Source organism: Cynoglossus semilaevis, chromosome 13, assembly GCF_000523025.1.
Source record: "Cynoglossus semilaevis isolate Cse_v1.0 chromosome 13, Cse_v1.0, whole genome shotgun sequence".
Lineage (NCBI taxonomy): Eukaryota > Metazoa > Chordata > Actinopteri > Pleuronectiformes > Cynoglossidae > Cynoglossus > Cynoglossus semilaevis.
In genome coordinates, this window is record NC_024319.1 from 9,387,769 (window position 1) to 9,404,810 (window position 17,042).

General features: G+C 38.3%; 2 protein-coding genes across 4 annotated transcripts in view; one reads left to right on the forward strand and one right to left on the reverse strand.

Annotated features, from left to right (window-relative positions):
* mtbp (MDM2 binding protein) overlaps positions 1–17,042 on the forward strand; it is an 82,702-nt gene that overhangs the window by 30,969 nt on the left and 34,691 nt on the right. For 2 of the 3 annotated variants that reach the window (XR_001760972.2, XR_001760973.2), the window contains exon 22: positions 13,722–13,868. Coding sequence is in view for 1 of the 3 variants with exons in the window: in XM_025061354.1 (XP_024917122.1) it covers positions 13,722–13,790 (69 nt within the window). In the remaining 2 variants the exon portion in view is untranslated. Of the gene's footprint in view, positions 1–13,721; positions 14,327–17,042 lie in introns of those variants that run through there. The other variant, XM_025061354.1, reaches the window with a different exon arrangement.
* The window catches only part of sntb1 (syntrophin, basic 1), a 39,242-nt gene continuing 25,678 nt past the window's right edge, over positions 3,479–17,042 (reverse strand). The window contains exons 7-8 of the mRNA XM_008323423.3: positions 9,691–9,920; positions 3,479–6,478 (exon numbers count right to left, since the gene is read on the reverse strand). Of these exons, the coding sequence (XP_008321645.1) occupies positions 6,386–6,478; positions 9,691–9,920 (323 nt within the window). The 3' untranslated portion in view covers positions 3,479–6,385. The remainder of the gene's footprint in view (positions 6,479–9,690; positions 9,921–17,042) is intronic.

Consider the following 17,042-nt stretch of genomic DNA (forward strand, 5'->3'; position numbering starts at 1 on the left):
TCTCTCTCTCTCTCTCCCCCCTTCTCTCATTTACACACACACACACACACACACATTTTTTGTTTTGTTTCATATAAATTATACATTCCTTAGCTGCTTGTCCAAATCCTGGTCCAATTTATTCATAGAGCACATTTTTATAGATAACGCCATAGTGTCGTATAATAAAGATTATATATATTTATATATACATACTGTAATGACAAAAGCCATGAAAACAATAGTAGAAACAGCAATAAAACAACTGCAGTGAAAGTGAAAATGAATGAAAGCAGTAAAATATTAAACAAAGCGTATTAGAAATAACACATTGACTCATACGGTGTTGAAGGCCACAGCAGGTAATGAATTTAAAAACAGGAAGTGCAGAAGCTTCTTGTACGTTTAATGGCAGCTTCTTCCACAATCACTGACAACGGCCAAACCTCGACTGTTACGAGTGTATGTCTCATCTTAAATCTTCCTAATCCTCTGATCTGACCAGAATTCTAATCCTAATTCCACCTCGATACATTGAATTCTGAAACACCACTCACTCAGTAGGGACTTTTAAAATGTTCCCACAATGTCCCCACAAGTATAGCTAAACCAGAAGCGGGCACAGAGGTCACCGTATATTTAATGTAAAGTTCTGCTGTCATTAAGACAAATATCCACTGTGTGCAAATGGACTCCACTCTGAGCCTTTACTCACACACACACGTGCCCACAGTGTTGGCCACAGTTTATGGCTAATTGATCTGGCACTTTTCCAGCCTTTAAAGTCCCTGACATTTACATTGACTCTATATAAGAAATGGACGTAGTCATGCAGGCCACCCCTCCATAAACCCCTGGAAAAAGGCTTTCTCTCACTTGATTTATGACCTCAGTAAACATGTTATGGAGGAATTTACGGCGTCGTAAGCAGGTTTCAGGACTTTTTCAATAAAACAGAGACTTTATTTTTTTGTAAATTATGATCCTCCTCCGAGAGCCAATGAAATTTGACAGTCGAGCCGTTCAGTAGGTGCATTGTAATGTTGCACCAGGCAACGTTTACTGACACAGTTGACGGGAACCACACTCCTCCTGCAGTCTTGCTTTATTGACTATTTTCCCTCGAAATCGGATCATAATGTTACACCATACACAGTCATGACTGACCTAAAACTACGGTCCGAGGCTGTGAACCCTTCAGCAAAATGTGCCCAAATGTGTGTAATGAATCAAGCGACCTGGTTGTCATGATGATAAGGCAGTAGGGGTCATGATTTGAGGACCACTGCTGCCACCATTATTAAATTAGGGCCACATTACATTTTAATTTTTTAAAACAAAAAAAATTATTTTAGAAAAATGTTTGTTTTTTAATATAATTTCCATATGATATTTAATACTACAGGTTAAACAGTTAGCATAAATACATATTTTCTCATGCTTAAATGATCAATTAAATCATTTTAACAGTTCAAAAGTTCAAAAGAAATAAGTAAAAATTTCCCCAATAGCAATATTTAATTATTACCAACATCTTGTCATGGACCAGATGTAGAGGATCCTTGGACTGGAAGTGGGCCTGGGGCCAGGAGTTTGACACCCTGATTAAAACTCTTATTTTTACTGAGGTAATATTGACACCATTAATTCCAAGGTTTTTTTTAATGGATTCTCGTTTAAACACTTGGGGGAGTTGTCTCTCACACCTGAAGACAACCACCTTCTTCGTCTTTTCTGAAGACTGAAATTAAGTTCTTTTCAAATGTTCTGTCAGTTTTAGTATATTTTTTAAAAGATTTCTGTTTAAGTTGGGTTAAAAATTGATTTTTCCTCTGATTTAAAAATGGTTTATTCTGAGCTGTTGACAACACTGTGCACACTTCATGAGGATAAAACTCAAGACTCGTCTTAGGGCTTTATACACTCATTATAATACAACATATGTCATTGTTAGAACTTTTTGAACTTAATGTGGCTCTACCTTTTGTTTCTATTTCCATCTCACTCTCTACATTCCCCTTTCTGTTCTTTCGAACACAAAAACAAATATATGTTTATTTTCAGTTCTTAGGATTGTGGAGTTATTTTTTGCTGGTCCCAGTGGGAGAGTTGACCTGCGTGTCTACTGCTTTTTCTTATTCATACAGTACAACTGTTCCTATTGGCAGACAGTCCCTGTCCCCCTAGCAGTGTTAGAAACAGCTTGAGGATATAGTTGAGGATATAGAAAATAAAATGTAAAAAAGAAAAAAAAATATTGTGGCTAAACAATGACACCTAATGAAGCCTGTAAAGAGTCATAGGATGTCTGCACTCTGTAGCCGCACAAACACAGCCCCCTGCTTCCCCTCGTTCCGTGTTTGTGTAGGTACAGATGGCAGCTCACTACCCAGGAGCGCCAGAGAACAATGTCAGAGAGTTATGAGTGTGTAGAGAACTACAACTCAATTACCCTCCAGAGTACAAATTAATGCAGTTTTTGGCACGGTCAATAAAACTCTTCCAAATCAATCTGCGCTGACACTAATACACAATAAATACGTAGTACACATCCTGTAATCCCAGCTGTGCAGATTATCTGTTTGTAACACTGCAGAGGTATATATATAAATATATATATATATATATTTATATATATATACTGTATATATAGATATGCTTTTAAAGCAGGATTTGAAGAATATATATAAAATTCCGTTTAGCATATTTTTTAACCTTACAGTTAAAGCTAAAGTACTACTGAGGACACAGGAGCAGTGGGCTACATGCTTACATGCTAATGGCAGTGTAAACAGAGAGGTGGGCCAGGATTCAAATCAGTAATCCTTCGATTACAAACCTGATCCTTAAATCTCTTGGTCACAGACTTCTCTAAAGCCTAATGTTCTAATTTAAAAAAAACCCCACAGTGTTTGCCATCTACCTGGTGATGTCCTGTATGAGAAGTCAACAACTACAGTATATTTGTCAAAGGGCCGCAGTATGTATAGAGCTCAATCTCCTCACTGAGAAGATAGAGCCTTAGCACTTTGAATTTTGCCCCTAATATAGAACTCCAGTCCTAATGCAGGGAGTCATACTTCTGTTTTCATCAGTTGTTTTCCATCAAAACTATGCAGATGACAAGTTACTGTCACCCTATTTTTACCACTATATTGAGGAAAAAAACAGGTGATAAGAGGGAAGGGCAAAATGCTGCCCCAAGTGGTTGCTGCAGGGCTTGGAGAGAATGCCGTAGCTTCTTCAGATTCAACCGGAAATCGGTGCACACACACAGTAGCAAAGCAACAGTTCTGTGACCACAGTTCTGACCTGAGATCAGAGAAATAACTCCTATTACCACCATTAAGTGTTCGCTAGAAGTAAGTGTTCAACAACTGTGCATTAGTGTGACAATGTCACAGATCTTTTAAATCAATGAAAAGTAAAACATTTCTACACTTCTACTGAAAAAAAAAGAATTAAACACAAGAAGACAGGAAACAAGAGACAGATCAGATCACTGATAAATACAGGATTTATGTGCACAATCTGAGTTAAAACTACATTGTATCATTCCGAATGACAGAACAGTAACCGCGCGGGGCATCAGAGTTCACATCAAAGTGCTTCTCTCCACTCGAGGTCATAGATAAGTGCTCAGTTCTCAGTGTGTTCCAATGCCTTTACTGTAAGTCAGACGTGGGGAAACATATTGACTCGCGGACCACCACGGGTCCTAAAATTTGATGGGGGACCGGGTCAGGAGCAGATAGATGAAAAATTCGTATGAACTAGAACAAATGACATGAAAAAGTCAGTCAGTAAATGCTAAAATGCTTTTAGCCATTTCTATGCCATCTATTGGGGAAATACGGGCAATGCAGGGGAAAGGCAGAAATATAAATAAAAAATAGAAATTAATAACTTAATATGGACAAGTTTGGTGGGCCGGATTAAAAAGCCAAATAGGCCACATCTGGCCCCCGGGTCGTAGTTTGCCCATGCCTGCTGTAAGTTCAGTGAGAATCAACAAAATAGATGTTTTCTTCTACAGTGTGTTAAATTTACAATGTATGAAATAAAGACAGGCTAAAACAAGGTAGTTCAAATCAAAACAACTGACATAGACGTCACACCGTTGCTGCACACTTTCGATATAATTATTATTTTATTTAAAAATAAAATGTTAATTTTCTTCTCAGTCATCTGAAGGCACAAGTAAAGACAGACACAGAGCAGTAACGGTCTGCTCTGCTGCGTCACATTCAAAACAATAATGACTGCTGCCAGACTGCTTTAATGGCTACACGGCCATTATCATAAAAGCTAATGTGACAACGTTTGATTAAGTTTCAGTCTTCAAGATCAATTGTCAAAATAAAATAAAGATTTATTAGATTCACTCTCTTGCTGAGATTAGGAAGGAAAACAAATCAATAGCAGGGTCTTAATGCTAATTAGCAGCGAATGGATTTGGCATCAAACAGTGATCCTTGTTGTAAAATGTACAGCTAAAATATGTAATAATATATTTATATTTCAATATGAATACATTTTTATATAGTATACCCTAAACCAGCATCTGTAAAACTGTCCACATTGTTGAAAGTGAAAGTGAGAGTAAAACCCACTATCCTCAGTCTTTATTCATGATAGCCATCTTTTTCTTTGGTGATAATGGTACACAAAAATTAGAAAGAAAAGAAGAGCTGGATTTTTTTGAAAATACTAATCATATTTATTATATTAAGTTTGTGACGTTATAGTTTTCTTGTTCAGTTTGATTGGACACTCGACGCCTCAGTGACGCCTGCGGTCAGTCTGTCAGTCTTGTGATTCTTGATAGACGCACAAAACACCTCTCCTCCAAATTCAGATGTGAACCAGAAGTCAGTTCTGTTTATATTAAAACCGGTTTAAACAACTTATATAAAACTGTTTACAGAAACTTCGTGCCCATTTGATTCTTGCTGAGCTACTTCATTATTCCAAACAAAGGAGAAATACCTCGCAATTGTTTGCCTCAGAGTGGTGTTCAGCTCGTTTGACTTCTCACCTAATTGGACTGAAAATTAAGCTTCACTTGGAGCGAACTCTGCTGGAATTTAAACTCCTAAACATTTTTTTTTCCTCTTTGGATTTTAAGTGACAGTCACAGGTTTGGCTAATCCCTAATCCCTAATCCAATATTTATACTGCAACTACCTTGAATATCAAAGTACACAACACACATTCCAGAGTGGCTGAGTCAGTCCTGTGTGTTCAGCAGAGACATCAGAGCCACAAATGTGAATTCTCAGCTGTTTGTTCCTCTGCAGTAACTGACGAACAGTGATATGTTTAAGTGTCAACACAAGAGGTCATTGTGACAATGTACTCGTCTGTATTTCTTTGGTGAACTCGCCGCGTTTTTGTTTCAGAGTAGTATTACATTTGCAGAACTACATAAGTGTAGTATTGTTTCTGCTTTAGAACACAGCTGTGCTGCAGCTACTCTATGGCATGATGCTAAGCTGTTGTTGTTGTTTGTTTGACAATGAGACCACCATAGACCAGGGTGGTTTCTAATCCTTGGTTTATGTTGAAAATTACACTCCATTTGCTGCAGCTAGTGTAAAAAAAATGTGTGAAGAAGAAGAATTCATTTTGGAGCAAAGATCAAACCTAATCACTGATCTGAGATCAGCATCAGTGTTTGAGTCATTAGAGTTTCCATTACTGTGGAATCAGACAAACACTGCTGTGTCACTGATTGTTCCTGAATCTAATCTATTCAAAGAAATAACATTAATCTTAATGAACCGTCATGTTGTGATCGACCCTACTCACAAGTCAGTGATGGAAACAGGCACGGCATTGTTGGGGGGGGGGGGGGGGGGGGGGGGGGGGTGTTAGGATTTAGGATGTTTTTTCTCATTTGTGTGGCCAATTTTTTGTAAAAGAAAAATTCTGATTGATGAAATTCCCAAAGCTAAAGATGTATGAATTATTTGACCGTTGTCTTGAGTGTGTTTGTCATTTCATCAAACCCACCTCAGACCCTGCTGCGCATGTTTAAACCTTCCTCTACAGCCTGTGTGTGACACCAGAGCCCGGTTTGCTGTATTTGTGTATCCCTCTGCATCACTTACTTTCTAATCTGCCCCTTCAGTCAACACTTAAGTCTTGGCAGGACCTGAAATGAGAAATTCCCAAGAAAGAAAGAAAGAAACTGTCCATCTCACTCCAAATTAAATCGATCAGCGATTGCCAGTCTTTAATCTAAAGTCCAAGTCCCAAGATGATCTTCAGACTGAAGTTACATTCACTCGGCTCGGCTCAACTGCTGATGGAGTTGTTGTGGTGCACGTGGGGTGCAAACATGTGGAGCAACAAGGTAGATTTCGGTTTTGAAAGGTGTTGAAATTTCCCTTTAGAGAGGCTTTCAGGCCACCAGACCCAGGCGGGCGATCTTGGCTGACAGGAAAGAGGGGAGGATAAAGACGATGGGCTTTGGACATGAGTGGAGGTCTAGTTGCTGCATGAAGTAAAGAAGAAAAAAAGGAATTAAAATCTTATATAAAGACACAGTATGACAAAACACACTTTCATAAACAATATCATAAACACGGAGTGATTGAGAGTCAATGGCATGGTTTGTTATATGGTGTTTCAACAGTTGAAATGCAGCCCTAAACCCTCACAGAGCCACTTATTTTCAAGGACGATTTTAATTGATATTCCTACGAAATATGACCTTTAAATTCTAGACCATTATTGGGGTAAAGCAGCATATTTAGCCTTTAGCCTCTGGTTTAGCCTCTCTCTGAGCTGCCACTCCATAGGGAGGTGCTGTTGGCTGCAAGTTTTCCATTTGTGCCATTTTTTATAAATAGTCTAAAATAAATGGTCAGAGATATTGAATTGAATAAACTTAGTGTCATAATCAGAAGCTTGGTAAATTGTCTTTTTCCCGTGAGAGTCAATTTAAGATTCTGACTCTACAGGTTCTATTATTGAGTCGTTAATTGTCTTGAGTTTCTATCTTACTTCTTTCCAAGGTTAAACGGCTTAAATTCAGGTTCAGAAAACGTCATTAAAACCCTGCGGCGATCAAACTGTTGCCTTGTGGAAACCTCTTTGTTTTTTTTTAGATGTTGTTTATAACCGTAATCTTGTGCTATTTCAGTAGTTTTAGATGTTGTTAATAACCGTAATCTTGTGCTATTTCAGTATTTATAGATTTCAGGGGAAAAGAAGATTGGGCCTGGACTGAAACAAAATAACAAACTATTCTTGAAAATTGCATTTGAAAATTACAAAATGATTTGGGATTTTGGGGGAAAAAAATTAAACAAAAAAGACAAAGGTGGCTCAAGACTTATGCACAAGTGTGTAAATATTAAAAGCCAAATCTTCTGTCAACATTGTCTGAGGGAGGATTAGACTGTGGCTTAAAAGGCTCAAAAGCAAAGACACAATGAACAAATGCTGTGTTCGTGGATTAAGCAACAGTGGGAGTTCTTGCCACTTGTGTGACTCATATCCTGCTCTTAAGACCGAGGAGAATGTAGCTGATAAATTTGATGTAAGCCACTGTTTAGCCCGTCTGATCATACAGCAGACGAGGGCGTTTCATTGGTTACTTCATCACTAGAAAACCTGGCGGGCTGACTGACGATCAGATTTATACGACGGCACTGAATCACAACTTCAGGGAAAAACAGGAGTTTGAGGAGATCAGATAGATGAGGTTTTTTAATGATGGCATTTGGCTCCAGTAAAGACGGCTTTAATCACTGAAAAAGTCCAACACTTTGACCTGAACTTAATCACCAGTATTGATTGTCTGTGTTGTTTTTTTTACAGATGTATTTGACACCTAATAAATTCTTTTCCCCTGACGTTTTATTAACTGCAGTTTAAATTTTTCATTTATAATTTTGGGATATAAGGCTAAATTCACTTGACTGTAGGTACAGTACAGTATAGGACACTTCAGCAGCAATAAAAACAAAAGAAACAGCTCTGTCTCAGTCCGACACCAACATTTTAAATTATGATTAATACCAGAAAATACTGACAATTTGTCTAAAACACAGTATTTTTTTTACTGTGTAAGAATAGCAACATTTTTTTCTTAGCTCTGTGTTCTATAGATGTGACGCAGTTTACTTTTTTTATAAGGACTTCAGCTGTTTAAAAGATCAAACGTTTTCTACAAAAATCTAAAAGATGGACTTTGGCCACGGAACACATCGACTTACAGTTATTCATCATTTATTTTTAATCACATCCTCTTTACATCTCACTGTTATTGGGAAAATGTACCAACATTTTTTCAGATGGCATCTGTCACAGACTGAATACGTTGGAACAAATTTCTGCCGTTTCTTAAATGGCTCCAACTTGGACGAGATATTTGATCTTTAAACTGATTTCACCTGATTATTGTCAAAACTGCGGCTGGGTAGTAGCCCGGGCACCCAAGGTGTCACCATTCAATGCTGTAAGTGGACCAAATAAAGTGGTACATAATGTACGCCTGATGTGGGCCAGATCTCAGCCACAAACACTGTGTTTTGTGAGACGCGTCCTGCTTTTGCCTCAATTGCATCTTTTCCTACATATGGACTAAAGACTAATGGACAAACAAACATGGACTAACTAACAATATAGAGTTAGGTGAATGGTGCACTGGAATGCTAGGCTAACAAATGTCAGTCCCGCCTACACATGTATTGGTAATTTTCCTAAACTGTATTTGTGTGTGTCTGTACTGACATTCCCAAACTCTCCAGATCCAAACATTATCAAGGCTTCACATCAAAGCTGCAGTTAGCCTTCAGCAGTAACTGAGCAGTCAGACATGATTTGACCAGTCTCAGGGAGTCTTCCAGTCGGATGTGGACTGTCAGACAGATTAACACTTCACAGAGAATAATATTGATTTTTCATTAACGTTCCATCAAACATTAAATCACTGTGGTTTTTTTATTATTATTTTTTTAGGTGAATGATGCAACGGCTGTGTTGTTTTTCTGGGAAAAATCAGTTTTTGTTTTGGCGCCAGGGGAAGGAGACGCTGAGTTCATTTTCCTGTCACCCGCATTAATATTCAAGTGACTGTCAAATATGATGCAAAGGGGCTAAAAAGTGAATCTCAAAGAAAATAATGACCATATTGGCTGGTGGGAATGTTTGCGCTTTATTTTTATTGATCCTGATTTCTAAAAGAGCTGCTGTTTGAAACTCCCCAAAGTCCCCAAAGAGGTTTTAAAAGATTAAAAGTCTCACAGGAAGTGACAGGTTATTTTTAGAGAAAACTCCACTAACAAAAACACTCTCACCTCAGCGGATCAGTGTTTGTGGGAAGGAAGTTTATTACAAGAGGTATTTTGTGATGAAGTGCTGTAATTTACTTTCTCCCACAGTCTGTCTTCCATATATATTTATATATTTATACCATCTTCTGGTTGAGTGTAACCTTATTTCCCAGGAGAATACTCCGAGCCTCTAAGATTAGTGACAACACGGCCAAAGTCAAGTATGCAGAATTTGTGTGTTGTTTAAGAGCTCAGTTTAATATAAACATCTGAAAAGGTCACAGACAACTTTTCAATTTAGTTAAAATAGTATTTAGCATCATTGGCAAAAGTAAATGAAAATGTTTGTTTTCCCTTTTCTGTCTTCACTGATTTAAATCCACAAAATACCAGGCTAAAAAAAATAGGAATGTTAAACACTTACAATCTCTCCCTCCCTTCCTCCGAAGTCCAGGTGCAGCATACGAACTCCGTCGTCTGACGACATCTTTAGTTTTTCATAGGGGTAACAGAGCAGAATCTTCTGCCTCACAGGAATGTGAGTTATTCTCTCCTCTTCATTTTCTCTGTCGGCCAGACTGGGGTCGGTCAACACAGAAAATCCCTGCTCATAGTGAATCACCAGCCGACACTCCTGGCCCTGGTACCGACAAGCTAAGAATAAAAGAAGTTAGGATTAATTCAACAACACAGTTTTAAAATCTTGTTCAAATCCGTCATAAATCTGACACAAAGTAATAAATATAAATATAAATAATATAGTCAGGTCCAAGTGTTTTTACATAATTCAATATATATGAAATTAGATTAAAACTTCCCTTCAGCCTCACAGAAATGAATACATTTTAATAATAAATAATTAATATGTTATAATAATATAATAATAAATGAAGAATGTATAACATCTCAGTAAAATAAACCTAAATACACACATAAACACAAATATATTGAACAAAGAAAATAATATAAAAAAATGAATATAATAATAAATATGACTAATAATAACATGAGCCATGGGAATGAGGTAGTCTTTGGTTGTTGTAGATCCCTGACTGCAGCACCAGTGTTGAGAAGTCACTGCTCTCTAGAAGGAGCTCACTGTCTCTTCCCGTCCTGTACAAAGGTTTCTCTACAACATGCTTTAAAAAAACAGACATGTTGCTTTTAAAGCAAAGCTGAGGATGAAAACACAAAGACATCCATGTGATGTGCAGACCAAGAAAAGGATGGAGAACAGGCATAGAGAGAGAGAAGGAGAGAAGGGAGTAGTGACTGTGTTTACATCCTGAAGCAAAAACCAGTTATTTCCTGATGTCATCTATAAACAGAGGGGTGAGTGGAGAAGTCCTCCGTTGGTCCGACTTCCCAGTTCCACCATGTCACTAATTAGTACCTGCTGTACCTTTCAAAGGAACAGTGTTGCACATTTTCCCGCGGACTAATGGATTCAGCGCAGACAGGTCTAGTCAGAGTGATGAATGTGTTACGTAAGTGAGTCGGATCCTTGTAGAAAATTATTTCGCTTTCTATGAATATGAAAGACGTTGATGCCGCTTCTTTCCAACGTCTGTGATGCGTCGCTCTGCTTTGAATTAAAGCTCGTAGTCCCCGTCCCTGTTTGGATTCTGCTCTGTAACCAGTAGGGCTGATCCAACATGTTTTTATGTTTTACATAACTTGTAAGACATATAAGACGTAAAACCTCAGTAATACTGAGTAAAGGTCATACAGTGTATAGTTAACTACTTTTTAACTCAGAGGTGAAAACTAACAGTTCACCCAAGTCCTGACTATACAGTAGCTTCTACGTTTGTGACATCAAGTCTGATTAAAGAAAAAGTTTCACGACATACATTTTATAGTTTTACCAGACTCAAACTTCTTTCTAGGCTCAAAAACTTGAGAACCCAGTTACTTCATTTGTGAAGGACTCAAACTTTGGTCAGTAACTCCTGGAGTTGACTCAAATTTCATGCCATTTCTTTTTTGCCCGTGGCTCTGACTGGTAAATCACTGAGACTCAAACTTTTCTTTGACTCCCTGGAAACTTGACTTAAACGCCTTCTTATGACTAAGACCGTGACCTAAAGTCTGGGGTTCTCAACCTGACTTTCTCTGGAGACCCTGGAGAGTTTGTGAATCCTAACCGCAGCTACAGTATTTTGCAGAGACTTCACCTAAACTTTTTAGCGGCGACTGAACTCTGCCGTGATTTTTCTATGAATTCTGCCCTGAAGTTCTCAGGTTTTCTAAGAACTAAACGCTGACCTTTTCTGTGGCGATAGAGAATCAGAACCTAGCCAAAACCTAGCAAGTCTTGCATATTTGAATCTCTTATTTATGTTCTTGTTAATGAAGAACCATCAAAGCTTTTTTCACTCTAATGTTGGAGATGATGTGGCGTTCCTAACACGTTCCTACAGCTTTCATGAAGGCTGGGATAATTACTTGTCACAGAAATTTCAGTGGAGCCATACTGGTCGAAAGGAGAAGCATAAAAACACTCCTTTTGGATTAAACGAATGTCCTTTAATAAATCCAGTCTTCATTGACATTAAAGGATTCCTCCTATTTGTAACCAATGCTTTTCTGTACTCTACACAGTCCAATCAGAGGCATCTCAACACTGTGGGGTGGTATGTTTTCTGGTTTCCTAGAGCAACACGGTGGGGTGGTATGTTTTCTGGTTTCCTATCGTTTCATTCTGTTGACAGTGGCCTTTCTATTTTTCATGCTGCTGCCGTCACACAGATAATACATCAGTTATCTTCATCGCCTATCTCCTCACTAAGTGGAGATAACACATTACAATGTCAGTGACAGACTCCTCTCCTCACGCAGAGAACATCCCGCTGAAAGCAGCGTAATTTATCTGTTCTACCACATTTCTCAGCACTTTATGTCCCACTCCCTCCTCACAGCGTGAGCCCCCGCTGAAAGCCGAGTGAACTATCTTTATCTACAGCACCACTTTATGCATCACTTTTCACCGCTTTAATGAAGAACCTGTTTTGTCTCCATCGCCACGTTTCGGCATATTTTACAATGACAGCGGAGTGGTCCCCCGGCAGACATAAAGGCCACATGCTGGAAACTACATTCACAGCACGAGCACCTCTCTGTCAGTGACATCTGATCTAGCTGGAAGTCTGTTTGTGAAACAAAGACGCTCGGAGGCGGGAGCTGTTATCTTTTCTTTTGTTTGCTGACAGTCTAAGCAGGGTGTGTGTGTGCTTTTGTGTGTCAGTGGCTGCACATGTGTACTTATGACAGTAAGAGTGTATGCACACCGTCTCGGTGCAGTCTCAGTGGGAGACTGCATTTCTTATTCTGCAGGTATAGTACAGAACAGAGGACGACTGAGGAGGCGCTCATGAGACACAATACCTACTGTATCTGTGCGTCTGCATTTGCATGTGTTTGTTTGTGTGCGGGATCGGCCCCGTTGTGAATGGACTCTTTCAGCCCGTGTTTGCATTCGCCCATCAACAGGCTGTCTCTGCGTCTGTTCTGTCAGTCAAAACAGACTAATCGCCGTGTGCACACCTTAAACCTTTCCTCGCCGGGTTGTTTATCAAAGGGACGATTACTGTATGAAAAAAAAAACACGCTCTCTCGTGCCTGAATGGAGTTTGATGCTATTCATATATTTCTTTGTGAGTTTAATTCACCCGCAGAGGAACAAACAGACGGGTTGATCTGTGAGCTTTAATACAGTCAAACCCTGCACTGAATTGTCCTGTGGTTTCCAGATTAACAGTAAAGGAGCAGAAAAATGAAAAGAACACAAAATGAAACAACATATTAAAAATTACAATAAAGCCTTTTAAAGTGCATTCTAATCAAGCTGGTGAAAGGCTATTGCCAATTAACAGCTCTGTTAGGATATGAACAAAAAAAAAAACAGTAAATGTCTGAAAAACAAAATTTTTCTCATCCTTAAAAACACTTCAGTGTCTGTAAACACCACTGGTGTCATTCCTTTATTCCTATACCATAAATATGCTGCGGCTCATCTGTCATACATTATTCATACACTGTCAGCTGCTTGAGATTCCGTGTCTTGCCCATAGAAACTTTGGCACACAGATAAGAGGAGTCAGGGATCAAACCTGCAACCTCAGAAAGCTGCAGCTGCATCAAACTTCAGAGCCAAAACTGCCAGAACAAAAGTCAAATCCATCCTACATCTCTTCAGTATTACCCTCAGAGTTTATCAAAAAAGTTTTGGTTTCACACAGAATTAAATAGAAATGTGTTTACGCTCTGATTGACATCCCTCGTTTTCTTCTTGTATTTTCATACAATGCAACTACACTATTGTATTGGACTTTTCTTTTCCTTCATTGTCTTTGCTGACGTAACCCACTGCTGGACTAATTAAGATATTTTTTATTTCTATTCTTACCCCAAGGTCAATATCACTGATTACTTTTTCATCTGTTTCTATGGCAGATTATGTTCTTACACAGATGTGAATTCTTCTCGGTCGTCGCTGACAGAGATGACAGTCTGACATGGTGACGTTGGAAGGATGAGTGGCAGGGCTACGAGACAACAAGCTGGAGAAGATTCTAAACAAACAGCGATAAAAGAATCTCGGTGAGTGTGTCAGTGTGTGCGTGCGCGTTTGCTTTGTTGTTGTGTTTGTTTACACCTGCAATTTTAGCTCGTACAGAGCGCGTCTGACGGGCGGGGGACGTTCTTTTTCCTCCACATCCACACATAATAGCAGTGTTTATCATGGGAGCAGGCTTAGTTTCACATGTACGTTGATGTTACTTTAACAAACAAACATCCCGTATTGGGGGTTGCGCAGCGTTGAACTGCAGAAAGGCTAAGTCTAAGTACACAGTGGTTACTGAACCTACAGACTCGAACACTGTCGAACACTGATGGTGTTTCTCCTGAAGGTGTTTGGTAAGTTGAGTCTGGCTGAAGGGAATAATGGACAAGTCGATGAGAAATTATTATTATTATTTAATTAATTAAAATGTAAGCATCTTTAATTTCAACTATTTCACCAGTGTAGGATCAACAAAGTTCAAACTAATCTAATCTAATCTAATCTAATCTAGATTAGAGTATTTCTTATTTAATAAGAGTATTTCTCATGTGTGTTCTCACCGACAGCGAATACAAATCCTTTTTTAGTTTACTGGATGACGACTAAAAAGATAATCATCTCTCTCATGAACAGAGATTTCTTGAACAGACACTGTTTCCGGCTCTATTCTAACAAACCTGAACAGTCTGTTGCGACGTCTCCAGCAGGTCTGATTATAAGACATAATATAAGACATACTGAAACTAAAACTGCAGTGAGGTGTGGAGCCCTGCTGAAGACTGTACATGATGGTGAAACTAAAACAGAAATTAAGTGTGCACGCAGGCAAATATGGAATAAAATCCCCCAAAATCCTCATCCAGGATGATGATTGATAATGTGGTTTTCACATCCTAATCGTTTATTTAAAGACTTTGGCGGGAAAAATAAATTCCCACCATTGACTCGAAGGTTTGGACTCTTTGTTTTGTCCAGGAAGGAACATTGGTTTGGAAACTCTACTCTTTTACCTGAAAGCCTTGATGTTTAGGGAGAAGGAAGGTTTCCCATCAGAACACACACACACACAAATGAAAGGGGCTTTCAGACTGTAACAAAAGCCCTTCTTCTCTGCCTGATTGTGAGTGGAGGCAACAGAAGGGGGAGAGAGAGGAGGGGTGAGGGTGATTACACTGACACAGAGTGGCAATGAGAATGAATGGGGTCAAAGGAAGATGATGGGAGACAGGGACTCACTTGGTCCCCACGATGAAAACACCAAAAGGTTATTAGAGGACAGGATGTTGTTTTTTTGGTGTTTGTTTGAACGTCTAACCGACATAGAATAGCATGATATACACGAAACCTTTCGTGGATTAAACCCAGAACTCTGCTATACTCAAGTGTCACAGCAGGTTAATACGTTTATGTTTCACAATCACCAAGGTAAGATTGGCTTTTTTTTCCAAGTGCTCCAAGTCATTAGGCTGTTTGCTTCTTCATTAAGGAAACCCAATCAAGCTCTCAAACAATTTAACAACTTCTGTCACTTGGAACATTAGCGAGAAGAAGATGGTGGAGTTCACAGATGAGAAGCAGTATCTTAGAAGAGAGAAAATATGAAACTGATCATTAAATTATTCCTATTTTTTTATTTTAATTATATTTGAGCCTCTTGAAAAAATAAGTAAGTAAAAAGAGTCACTTCTCACTGGCCAGACAGAATGTCTAGCCATTATTTTTCTCAGTGCTTAACCAAAATGAGCACCACTACATAGGTATGTCTAATTAGTGCAATGTCACAGCAGTTGTCAGCTGTAGAGGAGAAGTGCACTTCAGTGTGGGAGTTAACAAAGCAACCTGAGCAACATGGTTGCTGATAAAGAGAATATTTACTGTAGAATGTGACTGTAGGCTGTAGACTAGTTTCCATAAGACATTTTTTTTCTTCTTACAGATTTTGTAAAATATTTTTCAAAGTAAACTTTTTCAGATTATTTTAGAAAATATTGCTGTATTAATTTCTGCCTAATAAGAATGTAAGTAGTTGGTTGGGTCATGGATGTAGTAGTTTAAATCTGGGTTTGATTCCACCAGTGGGGAGTGTTGCGTCAGGAAAGATATAAAAACTGTGTCAAATCTTACTGTGTGGACCACTGATAAAGAAAAAACAGCAGGAAGGGAAAATTAAATTAGTAATTTGTATGAGTGAAGGAAGCCTGTGTGATGTGCTCGGGAAATGAGAAAAGTTTGAAATATTAAGTATGAAATATGAAAAAGTGTCTGAAATTTACATGATGGTAGGTTTCAACGCCTTGTGAATTCTACAGTTTTTATAAAACCTGAGAGAAAAATATTGACAGTGATTTCTATAGCGCACGCACAAGACAACAATAAAGTTTTTAAAAAAGGAGATACTAAAAGGAAAAAAAGCCAAATACATAACTAACAAAAACACATTATGTTATTTAAAATTCTCAAAACAGGAAGGTTAAAAGTTGGCATGTGTAGGTATGCACAATTGTCTAACCTAAATGCTACATATTAGCATAACATGTCACATAAATATTGTCAGAAATATTTACAAAACACAAAAAGAAGAAACCTTAAAATAGAAAAAAAAGTAAAATATACCAATGCTAGATTTCAGTAAACTTTTAAGAAGCTAGGAGGAGCTAGCGACAGAATGTAAGCAAAGCAATCAGAATTCATATTCAAAAATGGCCTTTAGATATTAGCTGCCCTGGTAATACCAACATTTATTTCCTATAAGAATAGACTTATTTCCAGAAGAATCAATTCATCCTGCCTTTAATCACATTCTGCTGATTTTTCTGCCTGTGTTGTAAGCTGCATCGTGTCAATACAGAACTGAATGTTTCAGTCTAGACTGCATTTAGTCACAGTATTAAAATAACATGTCCTCATATCCTTCACATAGCCTCGTAAACAGCCGTGACATACAAAATCAATTTTTTATCACACACCTCTGGCTGCTGAGTGTAAATTATTCCCAGCAGATACGAATTATGCCTCAGTAAGCTAATTATAGTGTAACCTTTAAAGCTGGATCAGGTTTTGTAGATGTGACTTTTAGCAAGAGTTTGGTGATTATAAGTGCGAGTGATGTGGTGGTGCTGGTTTATGAGTCCATGCATTAGTGTGGGATATTTACTGTTTAATGCATGAGTGGAGACTGCAGTGGAACTTGACCATGGCATGTTGTTATA